The 26,694-nt window shown below is 41.4% G+C and overlaps 1 protein-coding gene across 1 annotated transcript in view; it reads right to left on the reverse strand.

The window, feature by feature from the left end:
• gabra2a (gamma-aminobutyric acid type A receptor subunit alpha2a) overlaps positions 1–26,694 on the reverse strand; it is a 50,210-nt gene that overhangs the window by 22,283 nt on the left and 1,233 nt on the right. The window contains exons 3-7 of the mRNA XM_061244325.1: positions 25,351–25,466; positions 17,076–17,143; positions 9,299–9,519; positions 3,373–3,455; positions 906–1,049 (exon numbers count right to left, since the gene is read on the reverse strand). Of these exons, the coding sequence (XP_061100309.1) occupies positions 906–1,049; positions 3,373–3,455; positions 9,299–9,519; positions 17,076–17,143; positions 25,351–25,466 (632 nt within the window). The remainder of the gene's footprint in view (positions 1–905; positions 1,050–3,372; positions 3,456–9,298; positions 9,520–17,075; positions 17,144–25,350; positions 25,467–26,694) is intronic.

Consider the following 26,694-nt stretch of genomic DNA (forward strand, 5'->3'; position numbering starts at 1 on the left):
TCACACCTGAGGGACAGGTCAAGGGTGAAGATGGATTCTCCGCATGAAAGCTAAGCGCTCAGTTAGCAGCTAACAACTTCACATTTCCTACATGGGTTGCCTCATTAAAGTACTGCAGGGCTTAACTGCACCAAGGCCAGGCAGCTAATTTCCTTTGAGTTTACTGTCTGGTGAAAAACACGGGCTGCATACATGATGAATCATTTCACACGTTAAGGAATAACATATGAAAATGGAGGTACTGCAGAGACCCGAAGGCACATTTAGAGACAATGGAATTAATAATCTATTACATTACATTTTACATTTTTGTCATTTGGCAGACGCTTTTAATCCAAAGCGATTTACAAGCACATAGGTTCTTCTACAAGTTTAAGCATCACACCCAGAACTAGTCAAATACACATAAAGGGCTGCTCTAAACAAAAATACATATTAGTCTATCCATCTTTCTATCCTCTTGTCTATCTGCCTATCTTTCTTTGTTTGTCTGTCTAGCTGTCTGTCTGTCTGTCTCTGTCTATCCATCTATCTGTCTGCCTATCCATCTACCCATCTACATCTTTCTATCCAAAAAAATGCATTTCATGTTGATGTGACCATTATTGCCCAGAGCAGACACACCCAATAAAGCCACAGGGCTGCTTACAAAAGGCTTTGCTTGATCCACAGGTCGATCTTTTATACGTCACAAATTCCAAAAACATACTTGCTTCCTGGAAAGGATGTGCTGATATTTTCATGTTCAAGAAAACTTTGGGAGCCTCCTAGCTCCGGCTCCTAGCTCCTTGAAGGAACTGGAATCTACTTAAAGATGGTGGACCTTGATCAACTTCCGGGCAAAGAACAAGGAGAAAGTTTGGAACGAGCCCCTGGGCTGGGAAAAGGACAGGAGTGGGACATACCTGTACTGGATTTAATGGTTTCTTCCCCAACAGTCTGTCCCAGCAGGTCGTACTGGTTCAGCCGGGACCCATCCGGTGCCACAGCCACGGAATTAGTGGCGTTTCGAGTCCAAACGTACGTCACCTCGGAGAGCGTGTAGGCATCTGCAGAGGAGGGCAAAAATAACACACCCAGTGTTTACAGTCTAGTTTTTTTTATTCTGGGCACAAAGTCTATAGTGCAGCACAGAAGGCCATTATGTCGTCCATTACTAACTGCATCCTTTGTTATCCCATGCTTTGAAAATGTGAAAATATCAGAAACCCTGCGTTGCTGCGAATACAAGCCAGCGGCTCTCCGTTTCGCTGGAATTGGAAGTACAGTGCACACGCGGCAAGATTTATGAGAGCAACACTCTGAGACTGTGCTCTTTAAATGAGTTCCCCTAAAAAATTATGTGAAAAAGGACTTCATTTCTGTATAACTTGGTGCTATGTGTATAATTGAAGGATGTATTTGCACTTACACCTACTTGTACATTTGGTAAATAACCTTAGAATAAACTTCTTATTCTTAAACAACGAGTAAATACTGGCACAATAATATTTGTGTTAATGTAGAAATTAGTCCAGCAATCAGGAAATCAGGAATTCAGGCAGGTTGTGAAGGTAAAAGATGAATAAAACTGCAAGTATCCCTGTTAAAACGGGGCTACGGTGCCCAGAAGCACAGTGTCCAGCCCCTGGATTGGTGATCTGCTGTAAAGCTGCAGTGGTTAGAGCCACCATCAATGCCAGCTGTCCATTTGGCAGCCTTCTGCATATCAGCTCTACAGCGGTAGACCAGCGGAAAGACCCTTCACCAACTGCTCTCTATGTTTTCACAGCTGACTCTCATCTTGAACACTGTCTCAACTGTCCTCTACAGACCATATATATGATAGATCAGCTATCTACTGTCATTCATGTGCTTGTCAAGAAGTGTAGCTAAAATTTCAGACGGGGTAAATGCTAGGGCTAATTAAGTAATTAAGGGCAGAAGTTGGAATGAAACCAGAAACAGATAGGTCTACCCACCTACTCAGCCAACATTCAAAATATATCCAATTAAAGATTCTTCAGCTAACCATTTTTGTGGTTCCTCACACTCTAACAAGTGATACTTGAGACCAATGTTTCTACACATGCTTACACCCTGGCCCCTTCATTTGGGGCAGCCTGTAGCCTTGCGCCGAAGGTGCTTGACTGGGACCTAAAAGCTTGGTGGTTCAAGACCCGATGTAGCCATGATAAGACCCGCACAGCTGTCTTGGCAAGGGCCTTACAGTTGATTGTCCCCTACCTAGTCTAATCAACTGTAAGATCCTTTGGATAAAAATACAGCTAAATAACCACAAAGCTGTAGGCTGTACCTTAACCACAGGGCTAAAGGCTGTACCTTAACCACGGGGCTGTAGGCTGTACCTTAACCACAGGGCTGTAGGCTGTACCTTAACCACAGGGCTGTAGGCTGTACCTGAACCACAGGGCTACAGGCAGTACCTTAACTGCTGGGCTACAGGCTGTCCTACACTGTGGTGAACTGAATGGACTGTACAAGTAAGAAGTAAGCCGCTGGCCTGTGTAGCTGTGGGATGATGCTAGTCGTGTTTAGAAGTGGCAGATGGCCTTAGGTAACGAGGGAGGTTAGAAAAACTGAAATTGAAGGTGGAGAGAATGGGGGGTGGGGGAATTGTGTGACTGAACATTCGCCTGAGTGATTACTGATGTGGAGATGGCTATTGCCGTGGCAACTGCCGCTGTGTGTGACTGGCGTGTGGATGGGAAGACTCAGGATTCTGTCTGCATTAACACTCGCCAAACCGACAGCGAAAATAAAAAAATATGCGAGAGGTTTAAAATGACACGAGTCTGACACCTTTTTGTTACATTCCTGAAAAGACAGAAATAACATTTTCACTACGAGAGGCAGTCTACTTAAAATAATGACTTAAGTGAAGGTAGTTAGGCTTGTTCCTGTGCTTTCAGTAAAGCGATGTTCCTTAAAGAACAAAAGACCTACAGTCAGGACCTGGCTAACGCATACTGTGCGAGTGCCTGCACTCAATAAACCCACTTCTGTGAAATAGAAATATGTAATATATACAGTATACTGTAGCCTAGTGGCTAAGGTGCTTGACTGGGACCCAGAAGGTTCAAGCGCCTGCGTAGCCGCAATAAGATCTGCACAGCTGTTGGGCCCTTGAGCAAGGCCCCTAACCCCGCATTGCTCTCAGGGGGAATTTTCACTGCTTATGCTTAGTCTAATAACTAAGTAACTTTGGGTAAAAGCATCAGCTAAATAACAAATTAATGTAATTAATTAACAATAATGGCATTATTACAACCTTGGAAATATTTAACCTTGACATAAATATTGAATCTCTAACCAGTTTGCACACATTTGTATTTATTGAATAATTTTGTCCACCCTCAAACACATACTTACAGCTGCCAAACTTCAGAGGACAGGAGTGTGAGTCCATGGGGAAGTCTTCCAAGTGCATGGGACACTCTGCCTGTACCGTCAACCTGGGATTACACACATGCACACACACACACACACACACACACACACACAAAGTCACAAAATGATTTTGCTCAGTTAACAGACAGCCACTTCCATCACATAACAATTCAAACATGTTTCTGTAAACCAGTGGTCACCAATCCTGTTTCTGGAAATCTACCATCCTTTAGGTTTTCACTATAACCCTAACACAGCATACCTCATTCAACAGCTAGAGCAGGGCTGCCCAACCTTGTTCCTGGAGATCTACCATCCTGTAAGTTTTCACTCCAACCTGAACAAAGCACCCCTCATTCAACAGCTAGAGCAGGGCTGCCCAACCCTGTTCCTGGAGATCTATCATCCTGATCTTTTCACTCCAAGCCTAACAACGTATTTGACAGCTACTGATCTCATCAAGCTGCTAATGAGTAGAATCAGGTAGGCCAAATTAGGGTTGGAGTGAAAACCTACAGGGTGGTAGGTCTCCAGGATCAGATTTTGGTAGCCCTGCCCTAGCTGTTGAATGAGGTGTGCTTTGTGACCACACACATGACTGACTTTAACCCCAAAGTCAGGTTACATGACTGACAATCACACCTAGCACATTCATGAAATGAAGCCCCAGTTTGCCACACATATCCACCCACCTCAGCTGCTACAAGTTGATTGGCCATTTATCAGTCATGTGACCTGACTGTGGGGTTAAAGGTCAACAGGGAAGGCTGACTGCTAACATAAGAGAATGCATATTCGTCTAATTCAGTTTTGGCCTGTTATTTTATTTTTGACTATTTCTATTGACCACCGCACAGATAAAATTATATAAAAGAGACAATATATTAAAAACCATATGACGGAGCACATCATTTAGATTTTGTCTTTCAGCAGAGTTGAATAATGCATAAACATATGAAAGTTAATTAACAAACTTATAGCTTGCAGCCTAACGTTACTATGGGAATCAATTATCAGTAGTTGTGCAGAGAATCTATGTACACGTTATGCAATTAATCTAGTAGTGCACCAGAGCACGACCAGGCGATAAAATTAGGGTACACACTGAACCCCCCCGACCTCCAATCTGCCCCCTCTCTTATACAGTACAGACTGAATTTGCTTATCCAAAGCAACATAAAGAACTGTATCATCCGAAGGTTATTTTGGCAATTCTGCACAGCGACTCTACACACTGAACCCCCCCAATTGGCCCTCTTTGGAACAGCACTGGATCTGTATTTATTTTGGCACAGTGAGTGGCCATCTACATGATTGTGGCTAAGCGAGCTCATTAATGCTGTAGCCTCATAGGTGACCCAGCTGAATAGGGGGGGTGCATTCCGTGCATAAATTGCAGCTTTATGAAGGAGGCGGCTTCATGCACACATTTAGATGGATGAGGGCAGGAGCAGTGGGGGGCAGGGGGGAGGGGGTCAAGGGGGGACCAGAGAGTAGGGGGGGTGGGGGGGTAGAAACGTTGCCTCACACATTCATCATTTGACAGAAAGCAGCCGCAGTGGTAAATCCAACCCCCAGAGACCCTTGGGCCTCATAAAACCAATAATCTAACACCAGAGTGCTGAGTCTGCGATACATGGTAAATGCATACACATTACACTGTGATAGCTCCGATATTATCATTATTATTATTTTTAGTATTAGTCGTAGTAGTAGTAGTAGTAGTCATAGCAGCAGCAGAAGTAGTGGTAATAACATTAACAGGAAGAAGGAAAAAGAAGAAGTAGAAAAAGGAATTATACAGTGCCTCCATGTTTGGGACAAATACCCATTATGTCTTAATTTGCCTTGCCACACTTGATTTGCCACAATTTTAGATTTCACACAATTAATAATTAAAATTACAGTGGTGTTTATACAGTTTATACAATTTCAGGGCACCATAATGTTTGGGCTTCATAGCTGTCTCCACAGGTAATTTCTCAGGTGTGTTTAATTGCCTCCTTAATGCAAGTATAAGAGAACTCTCAGCACCTAAATTTTTTTGTGACACAAATATTAACTTAAGCAAGAGCAAAGTATGGAGGAGAGGAGGAACTGCCCAAGATCCAAAGCATACCACCTCATCTGTGAAACATGGTGGTGGGGGTGTTATGGCCTGGGCAAGTATGGCCGCCAAAGGTACTGGCCCAATTCTCTTCATTGATGATATAACTGATGATAGCAGTAGGAAAATGAATTCTGAAGTGTCTAGACACATCCTATCTGCTCAAGTTGAAGCAAATGCTTCAAAATTATTGGCAGCAAGAGAAGTATGTCAAACATACTGCTAGTTTTTCAAAGCTAAAAAATGGCCAATTCTTGAGTGGCCAAGATAATCGCCCAATCTGAATTGAATTGAGCATGCCTTTCATACACTGAAGAGAAAACTTAAGGGGACTAGCTCCCAAAACAAGCATGAGCTAAAGATGGCTGCAATACAGACCTGGCAGAGCATTACCAGAGAAGACACCCAGCAACTGGTGATGTTCCTGAAGACTTCAAGCAGTCATTGCATGCAAAGGATATGTAACAAAATACTAAACATGACTACTTTCATTTGTCCCAAACATTATGGTGCCCTGAAATGGGGGATATGTATAAACACTGCTCTAATGTCTTTATTAAAATCTCCACTTTAAATGTGCACTTTAACCACATGTGATTTTTAAAATTACAAATCCTAAATTGTGGAGTACAGAGGCAAATAAATACATGATGGGTCTTTGTCTCAAATATTATGGAGGGCACTGTATATAGCTAGTTGTAGCAGTAGCAGTGGTGGTTATAGTACTATTTGCTAGGCTGGCACTATCCTTCAGGGCAGGCTGGAGAGATTTCATTAAACACTGTCCATTTATACAGCGTACAGTAACTGCTGCAAGCCCCTGGCCAACAGCTAACCTGGGAATACAACCAGCATGAAGCCAGTTAAACAGCCATCAGCATGAAGATTTAATGAGCATAAACACCAAGAGGAAATCAATCCCAGAGAAACACACACACACACACACACACACACAAACATATGTGTGCAAATTTGTGTTTGATTAGAAGCGAACTAACAAATTCTGATGGATTGTGCACAAAACGTATGATTAGCATAAATTGATGGCCCTAAAATACCTTATAAGGACCACATAATTAAATTCCAAGCAATTTAAAGAGATGGCCAAGAAAAGATGAAAATAATTTATTTTATGCTGTGTGGCCTACACGGGATCTGATTTTTAAAATATAACTATATTATATCTATATTGATATTGTTCGCTGTTTATTCTGGTAAAAAATGGACAAGGAAAAGCTGATTGTCCTGGTGGAGAAACATCAAGCGATGTACCAAACTAATGCTAACATCAAAACATAGTTTATTGCTAATTAGCCTACTAGCGACTATCAGACACAGGACCCCAGGCTTTTGGGAGTTTGCAAAGCTCTCTGCTGAGAGAGGCGATAACCCCAACAACCATGTATGCTACCTGATTTTGTGAAAGACATAAAATAACAGAGATTCACCAAGGACGCTCAATCTCAGCTCTACTGACAATGCAGGAGACTTATGGGGGCGCAAGATAAATACACTAAACACCACAAGGGTATCAGACACTTGACCCGGGGCTATCGGGAGTTCGCAAAGCTCCCCACTGAGAGGGGCGATAACTCAAATAACTGTGTATTTAGACTCAGTGAAATACATCAAATAATAACAGACATGCACTAAGAAGGAAATGAAGACAGTGAACTTTGGGGCAGAGACCAAACCACCTCACTGAATTAAAGCAAATATTAGGTGGCTGTCAACCTTGGAAACAGCACGCCACGGTGAAAAGACACAGTGGTGCCAAGAGAACGTACAACATACAGATAGGGTGAAGGTTGTCTTATCCCTTGTGCTTTCCCCAAGCTATTGTAAGTCTGAACCAGCCTTTTAATTACAAAAAGGGCTTCAGTACTCCAACTGTCCACCTTAAACTCAGCCTAAAGCTCCTCACTTGACAAAGGCAGTCTTTAAAGCTCCTTACTTGAGAAAAACGTAGCCTTTAAACGAGCCGGGAATAAAACTAGGTGGATGGACAGCATATGAGAGCAAGAGATCATAAAGGGGAGCAATAAATTCAAACCCCAACACTTGGTCTAGACCAAAAGAAGTTGCTAACTGGCTCTCCAACTTTCACGTCTGATATTTGTGCACAAAATAAAATGTGATGGTGAAAGTGTGACAGACGGTCCTCACAGTGTTGCTGTGTGTTCAGCTCCCATACTCTTCGCCACAGCAGGGAAGCGAGTATAGTCAGAAGCACGCCTATCATATGTGCATAGATGAAACTGAAAAAGTGAAACGTAAAATGGAAAATGGGGATAGGACACGCAAGTGAAAGAAACGCGGGGCTTAAATAGAAAGACACGCATCTGCCGTTAATTGGGAATCAGATCGCACAGAACACATAAAAATTAGGCAATAATATAGCCAGCTCAAACCACAAACAAAATGCAATCCTGCATTTTCGTGATTTTTAGGTTTTATTAAAACGTTGAACTTTAACAAACACCACTGTCAGTCAAAAAATGCATTTTACGCCCACAAGCGGCCGATTGAGGGCTGCGGGTGTGGTCCAGGTGGCTTTGCCGCGAGCAGTGTGTCTTCAATGTTAGCATTGCTGCCAAGTCGGGCTTCAACGCTCCCTCCATAGGAATTAAATAGCTTGAGGCTGTGTGGAGCGTTTTCAGGGCGTTTACAGGACCTGCGCACTTCTCCACAGACTCAAGGCTGAATCGGTGCCTCGTATCTATGCTCATGAACCTTAAAGTGTCACCCCCAGAGGGAAACAGACATTTGCAGTGTTTAGTGCAGATGAGGCCATGAACACAAGGAATCAAAGAAGGGGTCATTTAAGGAAAGTTGAGTTGAGTTCCCTGGACTGCTCCTGAACTGCTCCCATTTTTATATCAGTAATATCAACAGGACCCAGGGCTCTGTATTGTCTATAAAAGTACACCTGTCGGGAGATGAGAATTCTGTAATTACATTTAGCTGTAACAGGTTGAGTTATTTGAAACAATATCATTCATTGATTGTGGCTACTCTTCACTAGATCTAAACAAATGAACACAGGCAATTGACTTGTTTGCCGTAATAACATAAAATTACCCAGGAATACAGGTAAACACCGAAAAGTGCACTGATCTCTAATTGCTAGACACAGTTAGCTAACCCAACCGTTTTGGTTCAAACTAACACCTTTATCTACGTGATCACTCTAGCACTTGCAAACATACTTCCCTCTAGGGTTTTTAGCAGACTTGTCCCTGGTTATAATGTGCAGTTTATTGTATGTTGCTCGGGAGAAGAGTGTCCTGTAATGTGTCCAAATGACTGTAATTTAAAAATGTAAAAAAAACATAAATATAAAGAAAACTGTCAGATGGGAAATTGGGTGGATGGGCATTTAAAAAGGGCTTCTTTTAGTTGTAAACATGTTTTGTTTGCCTACTTTATAGTGAAACATATTAATCTATGCCATTATTTCAACATTTATGAAATAATATCATTTTGGCATAGACACTGGTACAAAAGCATGTTCTGCTGCCCAATAAAGTTTAAAAATGCTGTCTTCAGTCCTCTCTGTCCCCGCCCAATTCGTGATGTCTGCGTACCCTTTTCAGTGTACCTCTACGTTAATCATGATATCGAGTCAGAGCATTGGTGATGCCCACACATTTCAGTTTCATTTTAACTTTGAAATGCTTTATGCGAATGAGACAGGCACACCTACTCTACCCAACCTATAATGATTTTTTTCCCCAAAACCTGAGTAGAAGGTGAAGCCAGGCTGAAACAGCGAGTGCAGTTGCTCTTAAGCTGCCGAACCTCATGGTGTAAAGAAGCGTTCCGTCCTCCATGATCCTCAGGAGCTTGTTGGGCATGGTCATGTTGTGGGCCACAGATTTCTTTCCGTTGTGGAAGAAGGTGTCCGGCGTCCAGATCTTGCTCGCCATCAGGTTGTTGAGGCGAAGGATGTTCATCGGGCCGTTGAACTTCAACCGCTCGTCCTTCCAGCTCTGCCGGAAGAACACGTCTACCGTGTACTCCTGTGGACAGACACAAGACAACGACAGCTCTCATTTAATCCAAAACAAGTGCATAACTTATTTTTTATATATATTTCATATATAATACATTTTATGTAGGCTACAATTACACCATATAACTAGGCAGCCTGAGCCAACTACCTAGCTTAAGCTATAAGAGCTATTTTGACATGTACACTTATATCCCAATACCAAATATAGCTCAGAGTTTGCCAGGATATAGCTAGCTACATCCGACTCATCTTTACTTTTCAACCAACTGTACCTGGGTTTCCGCCTGAAAATTAAAACGGAATTTCACCTTTTCACCACACGTTCAGTGGCTAACGTTAGCTATAGTTTGACCATAATGTTACTTGCTTTAGGTTGCTTTTCTGCCAAGTCGTTATTTTTATTCACAATTTAATTGTAGGCTATGTTGTCATTATCAAAGCACTTTGCGACTAGACGCCCAAACGAGGAGTTCAACAACATAATGTAAGGCTGTGGGCTTGAAGAAATGGTATCTGATCTCCAACAACTATTATTTATTGCAGTAGCTCGCTTAAGGGTAACTCACCATGTTCCGGAAACCAAGTTAACTTACTATGTTATAAAAAGTGCAACTTAAAATACTTTTTTTTGTGTTTAAAGTCTAATTCCTTCCGTTTTCATAAAAACTTGGTACAAGTCACATACCGATCAAGTTCAGCATACAGTGACATGGTAATGGTGATCCGCTGTGACATTGTGAAGGGGAAGCTGCTGCTAACCAGAGACTACAAACCTGGCAGGCTTATACGCCTCAGCCTGCATACCAGAGTGAATAGGTGTTTGGAACATCGTGACCTAACATGGTCTTTCGAACACAGGGACGTTGTGCAATTATTTGTTGTTTTCTGTATAAATATTGGTCCAATTCACATCAATCAAAGTGTTTTAGTGTCTGGGATAGTCAATAAGCAACAATAATCACAAACCACATTTATCAGGAGAAAAACTACATTGAACAGATGTTAACTTCTGGTGGATGCTTCCCCGGGTTCTGTTCGGAACACGGTGAGTTTACATTATGGGTAGCGGCATCTTGAAGGAATGTTTTGACCGTGGTCACTAGAGTGGGCAAGGCTTAGGAACAGTCAATTAACATATATGTCATTTTCATCACCACTTCATTTACAAAGCTACAGCTGATGCACCTGTGAAAAGGGACCAATAGGAAATGCGACGGACTCCCGTAGATTTTATACTTTAAATTTTCTCATTGTGACATGTAATGGGTTTATTGCGAAATGATAGACAAGTATTTGAAGATTCCAAATCTACGCTTATCTAATTTTTGACCAAAATAGAACATGACACAGTTTTTTTAAGTATTTTGTAAACCTGAGAACTGCACGGTGTTACCCCCTTGACCACATTGCGTCTTCACATGAATTGAAACTTCTCATAAATCCTGTGGCAATAATATGCTCTGAGAAAATACAGGTTAAGGACATAATTGTAAGTAAAAATCTAACTGTATAAGAGAGAAATGCTTTTGGTCTGTACCTAGCTGCATATCTAAGTGTTCTCTGTTCTGTTCAAAAATATCTAGGTCCACCTCTCAAGGAAGATGGAAATCTTTATTTTGTGAAATTACGGTATTTACCAAGGTTCCCAACTACATTTTCATAAAAGGGAGACTGCCACACATAATTTACAAAAAAATAGCTTGGAACAATGTACCACCGTCTGTTCCCCTAAAAGTAAACAAGCCAAGCTGCTGAAAATCTCAGCCACCTAAAAGTGATGATTAAACATGCATGCAAGAGATGAGCTGACAAAAAAAGTGCTGCAAAGCATGACTCTGAGAAACTAATCCAATAAGGCTGTGTTTGTTATTGTGATGAACAGAAGTGTGGGGAAGTGAGTCAACATGTCGAGGAGAGAGCAACAGGGAAAGAACTGCATACGTGAACAACATCAGAACGCAATAAAAGCCCTGCACATACCTGAAGCATCGGTTATAAATACACAGGTCTGAAAATATATCCATTATTCAATAACAAGAAACATATCTCAAAAGACTCCTTTACAAACAGCCAAGGAGACAGCAGCCTTGGACTCAGCCATTATGAGCTAAGAGCGAAACGTAGGGCAGAAAAATATCCATTTTGAGCTAACAGGAACATCTCTAGAGCATTCATAAGTAACAGAGGGTTGAAGTGGCTAAAGGGCCTGTTATAAACTAAGAGAACATAGCTTTACTAAACCCCACTATCTAAGACAACATTTTCAAGAATACTTACACTTATACATATAACAGTTATATTTAAAAAAACAAAAAAACAATCTACACCCATACTTCATAAACTAACATAGAACATGACTTTGTAACCCACACTTTATAAACTAACATGGAACATGACTTTGTAACCCACACTTTATAAACTAACATGGAACATGACTTTGTAACCCACACTTTATAAACTAACATGGAACATGACTTTGTAACCCACACTTTATAAACTAACATGGAACATGACTTTGTAACCCACACTTTATAAACTAACATGGAACATGACTTTGTAACCCACACTTTATAAACTAACATGGAACATGACTTTGTAACCCACACTTTATAAACTAACATGGAACATGACTTTGTAACCCACACTTTATAAACTAACTGTCACGTTTCAGGTCTGTCTCGCCATGTTTTATGTTTATTAATTTTGTCTTAGTCTTGTATTGTCTTATCATGTATTATGTTAGTCTAGGTTCGTCATGTTGTTTAGTTTATTTCTTGTTACGATTTATTTTCTCGTCATGTCTAGTTATGTTTCGTTACGATTCTATGACCTTGTTATGTTGAGTGGTTATCGTCTTAGTTTCGTTTTGTGTTATGTTTTGATTTATGTTTATTGTTACGGAGACTAATTACTGTTTAAACATACACTTTTACATGTCTTTCCGCAAACCTTGCGTTCCGCCTTCTCTCTCTCTCTCTCTCTCTCTCTTTCTGTCATTCACTCCCTAATTGTTTCCATTTGTCTATTTACTAAAACGCTAACTAACGCTAGATCAGGATTGGGTAGAAACTAACAAACTAATCATGTGTTCATGTAACCTTACGTTTCTCGTGCATGTCATTTACTAATTTACTAATGCTAGGGCAGGATAGGTTTATTACTAACGATTACTAATTACCTTGTTAAACTTGTCATCCATCGCACTTGTTTTCCATTTCCTTGCTACGCTCTAACTAATTGTCTACACCTGTCTACACCTGCATTTATATCCCAGTTGCGCTACTGTTCACTGCAAAATTGTCTGCCTCTAGTTTACTACGCAACGCTTGAGCATTATTACCGATTGATTCACGTTAAGATCCAAGCCTGTTTTACCGACTATTGTTTATTGATTTCTGTTTCGTTGACCATCATTTGTTTTTTGACCACGTCTTCGCCTACCGTTTTTGTACCTTTGCCTCGCTGATTGTTTCATGGTTTCGACTTCCGCATCGCCCCCGACTACGACTCTGCCTGCCGTCCGCCTGTACTTCTGCCCCGCTGACGGCTCTCCTGCTACCGGACCTTCCTGCACGTCTACCGACTACGAGTTTGCCTCGGCACCGTGCTTTTTGTTTTAGTGTTTGTTTGGCTGGATCTACGTGTTTGGACTTTGCTTGTTTTGACTAGGCTCCTGGGATTCGTCCCGAATAAAGCCCTGACGGGACTTTATCTAACCATTGTTTCTGAGTCGTGCATTTTGGGTCCAACCCCACGCACCCATCTCACTAACATAGAACATGACTTTGTAACCAACACTTTATAAACTAACATAGAACATGACTTTGTACAGCAACTGGTCTCCAAAGCTTAATAAATAGGCACTACAGGTATCTTAAACATGCATGGCAACCACCTATTTCTGAAGTATCTGTTCAAAATTAATTGTGAATATACACTCTGACTGCTTTATTAGGTAGACCTGTACACCAGCTTGTCAACCCAAATATTAATCAGCCAATCATGTGACATTAACTAAATGCATAAAAGCATGCAGATGTGGCCAATAGGTTCAGCTATTTTTCAGACTAAATGTCAGAATGGGGAAGAAATGTGATCGAAGTTACTTTGACTGTGAAATGATTGTTGGTGCCAGACAGGGTGGTTTAAGTATCTTGGAAACTACTGATCTCCTGGGATTTTCACACACAACTGTCTGCAGAGTTTACAGAAAATGGTGTGAACTAGACGCGGTTGCAGTTTGCTGCAGTTGCGCACCGGGGACCGGGGTTCGATTCTCGATCCTGCCAAAAGCCAAGTTTGGCCGGCTCAGTTGGAGCAGCAACTTGCTGCTCCAGAGGGAGGGACTTGGCAGGGTTAGTAGATCGCCGCACAAACAAGCACCTCGAGCGCCTCGGAATCACGGTCGCTCTCCTGCCGGCCGCTGAGGGACGGGGTGTGGGCGGTGTATCTAATACTAGCTCTAATTGAATCAGACAGGGTCCAATTGGCTACCAAATTGGGGGAAAGGGGGAAAAATTCAACAAAAAAAAAAGAAAATGGTGTGAGAAATAAAAAACATCCGGTAAGCAGCAGTTCTGTGGGCGTGTTGTTAATGAGAGAGGTCAGAGAATGGCCAGACTGGTTGAAGCTGACAGGAAGGTGACAGTAATGCAAATAACAACACATTACAACAGTGGTATACAGAAGAGCATCTCTGAACACACAATGTGTCAAACCTCTTAAGTGGATAGGCTACAGCAACAGAAGATCAAAAAGTCTAAATAATAAGTCTAATACATTTACATTTACATTTTAGTCATTTGGCAGACGCTTTTAATCCAAAGCGATTTACAAGTGCATAGGTTCTTCCACAAGTCAAAGCATCACTTCCATAACAAGGAAAATACATAGGAGGTGCTGTTATAAACATATAGTCATCATAAGTGCAATTTAGTATTATTTTTTTTTTAATTATTTTTGGGGGGTTAGACAAGAGTGATAGGGATATCAGAAAGGGGGGCGGGGGAAATCAGGAGGGAGGACTAAGGTAGAGTTTGAAAAGGTGTGTTTTTAGTCTGCGTTGAAATAGGGGGAGGGATTCTGCTGTCCTGATAGGCAAGTCATTCCACCACTGAGGAACCAGAACGGAAAACAGGCGTGAACGTGCAGCTCGACCGCCAGGTGCTCCTAGTGAGGGAACCGTAAGGCGACCAGAGCTGGCAGACCGGAGTGGTCTAGCTGGGGAGTAGGGAGTGATCAAGGATTGTATGTAAGGTGGGGCAGTCCCCTTAGCAGCCTGAAATGCCAACACTAGGGCCTTGAATCGGATGCGTGCGGCAATAGGAAGCCAGTGGAGGCCAATGAGTCTTAGGCCAATGGCTTAAAGACATGGCTTTAGCATTATCAAGAGCCTTGTCTTCGTAAAATAAGCAAGCAAAAAAACACAATAGAAACATTGAAAATCCTTATGGATTAATTTTCATGGGTTAAGATGTGAAATAGTAACTGTGAGATATTACAGACACATGATATCAGCAAGACTGCACACTAATATTGTAGGCCCATCTTCAACTTGAACGTCAAAGAAGTCAAAGTGATTTGTCCAATATGAACATCTCAGTCCCTTCATAAGATATACATAGACATTACAAGATCAAAGACTATTTCTATACTCTGTAGACATGGCTAGCTTGCTAAGAGTATGTCCGAGTGTCTTAGCTGCATTCACTTTATCTCTATGTGAGCCTGTCTATAATGGGAAAGTGCAATGAAAATCTAAATAATAATTTTGGTATTTAAAAATATACAAGCTGCACCTGCTACCTCAATCCCAGCCTGTCTGTGGCTCATAGAGTGCGGGGTAAGGTACTCTGAGACGCAACGACATGTCTCCCCTCCTGGGGAAACACAATCAATCTCAGAATCTCAAGGATTTCTGTCTGGCACCGGTCTGTCTTTTCACACTTCACAACAGAACAGCGATGGCCCAACTGCGCACAATAAAGGGAGAAATCAATTTAATAGCCACTGCGAAAAGCTCAATAACTGCAATTGAAGAGACCAGACATGTAAACACAGGCACACATTATTCATTTTCCGCACTAAATTCATCCCAGTTTCACTCTAGGTCGTGGATTTGTACAAAAACATGATTGATTTACTCATAGCAGAAATGGATAATGTCTAATAGAAAAGGCTGCAGATAATTGCCAAATGCAACGAAATGTTGCTCAGAAAGAAAAGGAATACGTCACAGCGCTGAACCTTTTTTAAGGGAAGGAAGACACTCCCCCACTGATGTGTTGTTCACTTAATTCAGACAGGTTTTGAGTATTTGGAGACACCCAGGGTTATAGACAGAGATGTGATCACAGTGGAGGAAGTGCCATGGTGTGGAATCGAACCTCTGGACACAGCGGAGTATTGGTATTTCAGTGTTTTTGCTCCTCTCACAATATACTGACTTTAAGAACATCAGCCACAGCTTTCTCATGAGATCCCATTAAAACTACAACAAATTACACAATGACTGGTTAGCCAGCCTGGGCAGGTTCCAGGTCATGGAAGGAATGATCCAAAACAGCCAAACTGTACACCACTCATATTACAGTTATTTAGCTGACAATTTTATCCAAAGCAGTTGATTAGACTAAGCAGGGTACAATCCCCCTGGAGCAATGTGGGATTAAGGGTCTTGTTCAAGGGCTCAACAGTTGCACTGATACTAACGTGGTCACACTGGGGCTTGAACCACCAAGCTTCCAAATTGAAATTGAAATAGTAAGTATAATGGATTAAAATGACTAAAACATTTTTTTGTTTTAGGTCACAACCTACCATTTCATATATAATTTACATTATTCAGTCAAAAACTAAATTTTCCATGCATACAGCCCTCGGGGATTCCGGTAGAATCCGCAGACTGTTTACACTCTCGGCTCCGGAGCAATTTGATGGAGTGATGAATTATAGAGCTCCCAACGGACACGACAGAAGGATGGGTCTCGTGGAGCAATGCGCTAAAAAATGAAAGCAGCATATTCTAGAAATGTCCTACTGTTCCCCACGACCCGGGCATGCTTGTGATAAGAGGATTCATCGCTTCAGAGTTTTATTGCATTTTCCGCGGTGTTATTCCGTCATGGAGCTGTGGCTGTTAGTGGCAACACCTTGCTCCAATATGATTGGCTGTTGAAGATGGAGGGTGTGGTTTTTTCGGACTGTGTCAATGAGTATACACGGTGCAAAAAGTGCTGAAAAAGGTAGAAATGCTTGTTACTGGGGAGACAGCCTAGGTGCATGAAATTATACCCCTAGCCAGCAAAGTTTTTTATTGAAAAATCCTTTGTACCAAAAGAGAATATTTCTGTGCATTCAGGTTATATTAGGGAATTTGATCCTTGAAGAACAAAAATGTACCTCCACTGCCACTTTAATTCTGAGAGTGTACTGTTGAAGGACCAGCTGTGTCTCATACAGCAAAGAACAAACCCACAAAACTGGGAGGAGGCAAAGAATCTGTAACCCCAGGAAAGTGACCTCAAAAGCACCCGGTAGACGGCCCACATCAACAGAACTCACCATGTCTGTGTCCGACACCGGGCCAAAACTTGTGACGTATATATCTGTCTTCACTTCCGTGACTCGATCTGCAAAACAAAAACGTGATCAAAAAATAATGAATATCGTTGCTATTATGAATGTAATATGATCACCATCATCACCATCATTATAACTGTATTTGGCTTGAATGGAAGCCTGCTGCACTGAACCAAACAAGTCCTCTTGCAGCATCTTCACAATTTTTATCCCAACATTAAACTTGGATGACACTGTCACCATGGCAACAGTTTATCTACAAAGCGGCACTCTGATTCCCTGGCTGGCGTGTGTCTCCTCGCTATTGAGAATGGGCCCCAGTGCATTGCAGTCTTTCATGAGAGACAATAACACCCTTCAAATGGAGTACACACTACCTGCACATCCCTCTCGCTCAGTGTGTGAGATCTTCCTGCTGAAGAATAGTGCGTCTAATGAGGTTCGTTTCCACGGGCAGTGGCTAACACACAACCTTCAAGGGCCTCTCCTTCTTCATTTCACCCCTCACAGTGCAGTAAACATGTGGTATACATGCAGTAAACACACAGTAAACACACCAGGATCGGAGCAAGCGGTATACACGCAGTGAACACACAGTAAACATACCAGGATCGGAGCAAGAGGTATACACACAGTAAACACACAGTAAACACACCAGGATCGGAGCAAGAGGTATACACATAGTAAACACACAGTAAAAACACACCAGGATCGGAGCAAGAGGTATACACACAGTAAACACACCAGGATCGGAGCATGAGGTATACACACAGTAAACACACCAGGATCGGAGCAAGAGGTATACACACAGTAAACACACAGTAAACACACCAGGATCGGAGCAAGTGGTATACACACAGTAAACACACAGTAAACACACCAGGATCGGATCAAGTGGTATACACAAAGTAAAAATACCAGGATCAGAGCGAGCGGTACACACGTGGTACACACACGGTAATCATCGCGGTACACACACTGGGGCAGCTGGCGTCTCCAGCAGACTGAATGTTTGCTGAGCGCTTTTTGTTTTTCCTACAGAACGCCAGCGGTTCAGCCCCAGGGTTCCCTGAACATCACCGGCCTCCCAGAACAAAACTCTGTCACGCGTGTTAAAGCCTACTTTGTACAGAGCACAAATAACTGCCAAACATCTATCTATCTATCACTCTCTCTCGTCTTCTCTCTCAGTCTGTTAATTCAATTCAATATGCTTATTGGCATGACAAATTTGTACATTTGTATTGCCAAGGCTTGGTAAAAGCTCTCTCTCTCTCTCTGACTGCACTGAGATTATTTCGGCTGGGGGGTGCAGTTGATGACCTCTGACATGGGTCGATGGTTTGGTCTCTGGAGGCAATTCAGTCTGTGGGGGCGTTTGTAGTTTGAGGAGGGGGGGGGGGGGGGGCGGATAATTGGAAGGACTGTTCTGTTCCTCTTCCCCATCGAGTCTGTCCGTCACCCAGAGAAAGAGACGGCAGAGGAAGAATGACTCAAGTTTTTCCCCAAGGAACACACACATGCATGCACACACATACATAAATATATACACACACAAAAACACACACACACACACACATACGCATACTCACTCTCCTGCTTATTATATCACTTATCATCACCATCGCCATAAGAAACATCACAAATAACAGTAATAACAGCTTTCAGCCACACTACCTGTCCCTCATGCATCTTAATTTTGGCAATTTTCTTTCTTTATGTGTTTCTGACCTGGAGACCCATAATCAGACTACACACACACAGACACACACACGCACATGCACATGTGCGCACACATACACACAATTATACAGAGGACTCAGCTTGATTATAATCATGTCTGTCACATCACTAAATATAGCTAAAACTGAAGTTACAATGGCTCTGATTCCCCCAGTGCACAGCGCATAATTTAAAATTTTCCATAAACATAAATCTGCAAGTTCCTTTTGATGATGTCTATGCAAGAATTTGAATAAATTATTTAAATGAATAAAGTGTAACTGTAAATAATAATACAATCACATGCATTAAAGGGTATGACAGTGCTCCATGCCAATTTGACATTAGTATTGTATTACACACACGCACCCACACGCACACACACACACACACACACACACACCTATTGTGTTCATTACACATTAGTGCATTCCTTGCTATTTGCAACTACAAGTCATTAGAAAGCGATTTGCTAATATACTGGCAATGACTTTTCAATGTATTAGAGATATATTATCATAATGCTGTCAATGCTTGCAAATTCACACTTAGTGATTATCTGGCTCTAACACATCTCAGATACATTACTGTTGGTAATTTTAGTAATGAGTATCATAATAAATGACAGGATATGAAGACTGTCGGTAATTGTACTGTGTAAAGTTTCATTCAGAATGTTGAGCATCCCTGTAGTTTATGCTTATTGAAAATGTCCTCGCATAATGAACCTCAAGGCTGTTTTCATTGCTAATCTGTTCAGTATATTATCTCAAATCGTTCATATCATTATTTTGTATTATGATATGAAGAGCTTCACAAAGATGAAAGGGATTCATTGAATGATGCTACGGCTAATATACAAAAGTAAACAAGACTAAAATATGTGCATTTTTCATTTTAAAAATACTCATTTGCAAGCTTAAAGCAAATGAATGCACTTTGTGACTGTTTGTTTTTAATGTATTCATTTCCTGTTCTCTATTCTTTGGGAATTGAGGTCACAGAAATGCATAAAAAGTACACTAATTTAACATAATTCAATAAAAGCTTCCATAGACATTAATGCTGATGCATACATAAAAAAGAATAATCTGAACCCCTTAGAGAAAAGCTCTACAAATATGTTAAACACACACATACAGCACACACAGGGACACACACACACACACACACACACACACATACACACAAACACAACACACAAAGCACACACACAATACACACAGACAATGCAGACATCACATGATTTAGAATCATCCTCCAAAAAGGGGCCCATGAAAAGATTTCCCAATGTGATCTGCTCATGGGTCTGAAAATCTCGATTCACTTAACTTACTTAACCGTTCGGACAGACAGTCTCCTGATTCAATCAGCATCGGTCTTTAGCTCTGTGACTTAGTTAAGTGCAGCCGATTCTTTAACGGCTCGGTGAATTAGTTTTGTTGGCGGTGGAACTTGCCAAACTGTGTTTAAGAAAACTGAAAGCACTTGAGTTTCATGTTGCCTGACTCATTGCTGAATCTTCTCCAAGGATAAATCAACATTAATCCTGCATACTGAGACTCTCTCCTCAGACTGGTTTCATTGGAGCTCTGCCTTCTTCCAAAGCGGCTACCAGCATATTAAAAGATAACTCCGGCTTTTTCTAAACTGGACCCATTTTCTGAACCATTTCCACCGTGCTGATCTGTAATGATCATAATTTTGTCACATCTTTCTTCATGGAGCTTTGCTCACCAGAGCATTGCAATACAGGCTAATGGGGCCATGCAAATGAGCCTTGAAATGCCCATAAAATAGCCTTCCTCTAAATAATAACTGCATAGCCGGTAGGGGACATTCATTTATGTAATTTTACATCAGTCCATTACCAGGCATTTGCTATTTCATTTGACAGACTACTTCCTTTAGTACAGTGGTCCTCACTCCTGGTCCTGGAGAGCCGCAGGGTGTACTGGCTTTTGCTGTTACTCAGCCCTTAATTGACCAGTTAATTACACAGTTAACTCACCTCACCTGGTTTCTTGGGTCTGAATGGGTTGCTGATTTTAAGTTAAAAAGAAAAGCCAGCACACCCTGTGGCTCTCCTGGACCAGGGTTGCCGACCCCTGCTTTCAGTGAGAATTACAGCAAATAGAAAAAGGATAAGGAAGTTACTGTTGTGAACAAATTTACAGACACCCCCTGTGTGTACAAACACTGCCTGCGGCAGTACAGGTCAGGAACTACTTCTACAGTTCGGATTGGTTTTCGAAACATGGGTTTGCGTTAAATGAATAAAAAGTTATCCTCTCATGACCCTGTCGCCGGGGTGTGTGTGACAGACTAGGGGCCCAGCTGGTGAGGACAGGTGATGTCAGGGGTCAGACGGATATGGAGCAGGTTACCATGGCTGCTGATGGCAGATAGGCTGCACCTTTTCCTCTGTGAGCAGAGAAACTGTGATTATAACTTCACAGAACTGGCACACATACACATTCTGCACCTTTTCCTCTGTGAGCAGAGAAACTGTGATTATAACTTCACAGAACTGGCACACATACACATTATGCACCTTTTCCTCTGTGAGCAGAGAAACTGTGATTATAACTTCACAGAACTGGCACACATACACATTCTGCACCTTTTCCTCTGTGAGCAGAGAAACTGTGATTATGACTATTACACATACACACAGTTGCACGCACACACACACACACACACACACTGTTGCACACATACACATACAAACACACACTGTTGCACACACACACATACAAACACACACACACTGTTACACACACACATACAAACACACACACACACATACACACGTGGACACACAAACAGAGTGCCTCCCTCACATACAGAAAGATGGATGATAATCTAACAAACACACATATAAGATTTACCCATATAAACCTGCTAGAAATAGAATTTACTCATATAAATGAAGTGAATAGAAATAGAATTTCTGAAATATAAGTGTAGGTGAATGTTTGAATCTTTAATGAAGTGCTAATTCATTCTGAACCAAGCAAGTTTAATGTTTTTTAAACCCCATATTTTGTAATTCAGCACCAATGCAGGCTATGCAAATACTGGTAATTGTGGGTTTTCCAGGCGATAAAAACATAACGCAAGCAAAGTGACTCAAGCAATCATAACGAGAGCTGCCAGAAGATGTCAATATTTATCAACTTGTACTACTACGAGAGAGAGAGAGAGAGAGAGAGAGAGAGAGAGAGAGAGAATGACACAACATGGGTGCACTGCCTAGTGTTACACTTCTATACAGTATGTAATGTACTGTGCACATTAGAGCTGTTCTAACCCTTTAATTACATCCTGTACCTGATATTTACTAAACAACCGATTGTCAGGTTTGTCTTAAACATATGCGGCTGTTGTATTTCTGTGAGTGTAATCATCAGAACAGATCTATAAATCCCATTATTACTTTTTGGAAGTTGTTTTTGCACTGTTCTGTGAGTTACAGTTGGATCTACCTAATTTGTCCCTCTTGGAGACATGAGCAAAGAGAGTTGTGCTGTTCGAGGTTGTTCCCTGATAAACAATCAGTTGCATTACACTTATAATAACACATGGAAATCTAACTCGAGCTTGAAATTGTTTTGTTTTTTTCCAGAGAAAAGTCAATGGAAATTTTGCGCTGATCCTAAGGGAATATTCTCTGATTCTCACCGTGAAAACTGTGAGTGGTGTCTGGGAGGGCGCAGTTAGAGGTGGCTGGGATATCTGTTATAATGTAATTGTTGTGTCAGGACTTTTACACATGTTCTCTCTAGACTAGTACTGACGTAACTCAACACCGGTCATGCATAGGCTGTGCTGCTAAGCGCATATTAGCATACCACTGTACTAAATTTCAGACTGATTTTCTTTAAAATTTTATTTTAAACGAGTAGTATCCTAAGGATGCAGTTTCAAACACACAGCCATTGTTTGGGAAAAGTTGTTATTTTGAAGGCCACTGATAATAAAACAATCTACCCGGTGCTATTTAAACCGAACTAAAGTTCATTTATTATGGTGGCAGCAACATCAGCCTTTGTTTGATGTCACTATTTATTCAAAAAAATGTTTGTTTACAGGCAGATTGAGTAGCTACAGGGATGTTCTCTGTACGATCATGACCTTCAGCGATAACAACGCTTTCTCCCGAAGACAGAACGCTAAATTAAACGCTGCTAGCCCTGTTCTGTTCCACTCTTTATTATCATTTATCTGCTTGGCAGTTGGCCTTAAAAGAACACGACTCTGCAGCTCTAATTTATGTGATATATTGTCAGTTTGTAGTAGATACCTGTTCTCTGGTGGTGCCTGGTAGTTCCCTTCAGTGACTCATTTACTTTTTCGTTTATTCCGGGATTTTCTTTCCCTTTTGGGTTTTGGCTTGATTGGAGGGTGATTTGATTGACCTGCAGCTCAGCGTATGGGAATGGGCTCTTAATTGATTATTGAGAGCAGCCTGGTGCATCCCCCTCTTGGCCAATCAGGTGTGAGGACATCCTTCCTTTTGGGCTTATTAGAGGCAGTTACCTGCACAGCTGGTTGATTCTCTGATCCTCCTTTCACACAGTGTTGTCCTCATGGCAGTAAACCGCTAGTGCTAATGCTAGTGCTTTGAATCTTTCCAGACAATTGTGCTGCAACTGGATTCATTTATTGAGGCCTCAAGTGCACACTAGAGATACCTGCGGGTAAAATAATGTACTGCTGCGTTTTTTTGGCAGCAAAATCCTGCATACACACCTGCCCTCCAGGAATGGAGTTGTCCATCAAGAACAAAAAAGAAACATCTGAAGAATGCTGTGAAACACTGTTGTCCTACTCCCATTTTGCTTTCACACAACATTGTGCATTGTGAAATGTTTCCCAAAAAGTCTGACACTACATTCATGGTGGTCACACTCAATGAACAGTCTCAGAAAAATGTTTCCCAAAGAAACCTTGTGATTCCATAGAAGAACTCTATCCAGTTCAAGGTTTCTTTGTCAGGAAAAATGGTTCTTCTTATCGGAGCTTTCACATTTCACACCTACTGTATGGTAGAGGGTATAACTTACAAATAACATCCCCTGATGGTTATTATTTAGACGCAAAAATATCTAAGCACAGAAATGCCAGATTTGTTGAAATTGCCCAATGAAATTAAATTACCCCCGTTTTCTACCAATTAATGTGTTCATGCTTGCTCTAGCAGCCCTCAGTGTAAACAGACTCACTCTCCTTAACAAACGGGTCATGTGTCTTTGAACAGGACAGGCTGTGTGGGACAGAATGGATGAAAGCAGGCCAGGGATCCCTGGGTTATCTCTGTTTTAATTACCCACAAACAGGCTTCTGTTGCCCTCGGGGCACCTGCTGTCTTCAGCTGGAGCTAAAACTCTCCTCCTATTGGCTGAAGCACTCTACTGTGGCACTGGGTAGGGTGAGAAATGGGAGCTGGGTTGCCATTGTGTGTAAATACTCCACCCACAGTGGTCATTGTGCCGTTTAGCACAATTTCTGAATGGCTGAACATTAGTGCCTCGCATTGCCTGAACCCATCAATGCAGAGTTCCCACAAAGCATTGCTGCTTCAATACAACCATACAGCTCTGATGGAATCCATATTATGGAGATGAATGTTGATTGACAAAACCGTTAGATGGGTCAATAACGGGAGGACGCATTTATGTTGACGCAGACTGCAATTATCCCTATAGAATAGAGTGGAGTGTTCTATTTACGAAGACGTAGGGCATTTCAGCTGCTTGGTTAGGGAGTATGAGAGAGTATGAGGGATTGTGCAGTTGAGGATAGAAAAAACTTCACCTTAAATGCTGTTAAATGAGCCAGAGGAAGGTGAGAAAATGTTAGGTTAAGTCACAGTTTTATCTCACTTAGGATCTATTCACCCAGTCTTTCTACAACCTAATGGAGCCAGAAGGCATGTGTCAGGTTTGGGTTCAATTCAACAACTAGAAATCATTTTTCTACAGTCCACATCACACACATAGTATTCACTTTTTTTTTTCATTTAGAATACATCCACATCAAATGATAATTCAGGCAGATGTATTCAAATTAGAATTCATCTGCATGGTAAAATGAATTGCATTTGGTCCAGTTTGGTTCAAGCAAAGATTTTAAAATATTGAGGAGCATGGTGAAACGATGTGTAAGCCATTTGTCAGCTCTGAGTTATGGTAGGATGGTAGACTAGAATGAAATTCATGTTGGATTACTGTAGTCTTCATGAAGATGAAGTAGAAGATGGTCAACATACAAAATAACTAATGTAGGTGCATTCTACAACAATGGCCCATAAGCCACTCATATCAGTATATCAGTTTAAATTATTGTTGAATAATATGATATTGGAAGAGTGTACTTGTTTTCAATAAATATAGTTGTTTTTGTTTTGTCACAGAACCACAGTTCCTTCTCTGTGTACTCTGGTCGCCATTGTGAAAGTGAGCTCTACTCTCACTAGGTTTTCCCTGAATAAATAACGGTCACAAAATGGTTAAATAAATAACGTACTCACCCCCCAGTCCTGGTCGCAGCCGGTTATCGTAGCCATCCAAGAGCCTGTCCAGGATCCTGGTGAACAGGGTGATGTTATTTTTGAAGGCGTCTGTGGCCGTCTCGTCTGCTCTCGATCTGAGAGGAGTAAGCAGAAGGCCAAAGACAATCAAAACCGTCACTGATGATCACATGACACCTGGAACCATGTTCATAAAGCTCCTCAGACCACCACTCTCAGAAAGAAATGGCCCCAAAACGAACCCTGTGATTCCATAGAAGAGCTGTAACTAGTTAAAAGGTTCTCTGTTTGTATGGGAGTTTTCACACTTCATAGCTTTGATAGAGGGTTCCACAAAAACTAAGAAAGGGGTATTCTATCAGAACCCTGTCAGAACCCTTTTTCTAAGAGTGCATCACATATCTGGGGCAAGGGTGTTCCTCATCTGCATCTTATCCGTGTTCATCAGGAGTTATAGTCATCAAAATTCACTTTCAGCAGGTTGGTATATTCTCAAGATGAACATGTCTAAAAGTACATATTTCAAAAAAATATTATACTTATGTATTTTCCTTCCACTTTCTTGAAATTTTTTTATTTTATTTTACATGGAGTAGCAGTGGGTGTGTTTGTCAATCAAATGTCAATTTTCTATTCCTGTCAAATCAATGTCCATTCTCACAGTGGCATGCACTCCTCTCCCCTCCAAATTTCACACCAACTCCACTCAGAACCCCCCCTGCAGTCCATAGAAATACTTATTTCAAAGGTATTGTGACTGTCTTTGCTGCTTATCTGGGTGGCAGGGTAGCCTAGTGAAAAACAAGGGTAGGGAAAACCGCTAGGAAAAACGGGGCTAGGAGAAAGAGCGGTAGGAAATACAGCAGTAGGAAGAACAGCAGTAGGAAGAACAGCAGTGGGAAGAACAGCAGTAGGAAAAACAGGTTTGGGCGTTCGGCTGACAACTTTAGAGTTGCTGGTTCAAGCCCCAGGTCGCAATATAGGGATGATGACATCTGGAGAGATGAAGTTGAGTCCCTAAATGAAAACTGAATCCTGCCTTAACCCAAAAACTGCTGCAGGGGCTTTACCGCTGTTCTCTCTCTCACTCGCCCCATTTGCACCTGTTTCTCCCTGGGCATGCTTGCAAAAGAGAAACATGTTCTCTTTAATTAAAGGATTAAAAAATAAAAATGTAAATGTCCACTTCACACCTATAACAGAGGGTTTTACAAAGAACCGTCTTTAGAATGCAATTCCAATGGAGGGAAAAAGGGTGAAACTGATGTAAGATTAAATGCCATGCATTTTTTAATTTTATATATTAAAAATTCTACAGGTCCTGGAGAATTTGTTAAGATAGGC

The sequence above is a fragment of the Conger conger genome, chromosome 6 (assembly GCF_963514075.1).
Source record: "Conger conger chromosome 6, fConCon1.1, whole genome shotgun sequence".
Taxonomy (NCBI): Eukaryota; Metazoa; Chordata; class Actinopteri; order Anguilliformes; family Congridae; genus Conger; species Conger conger.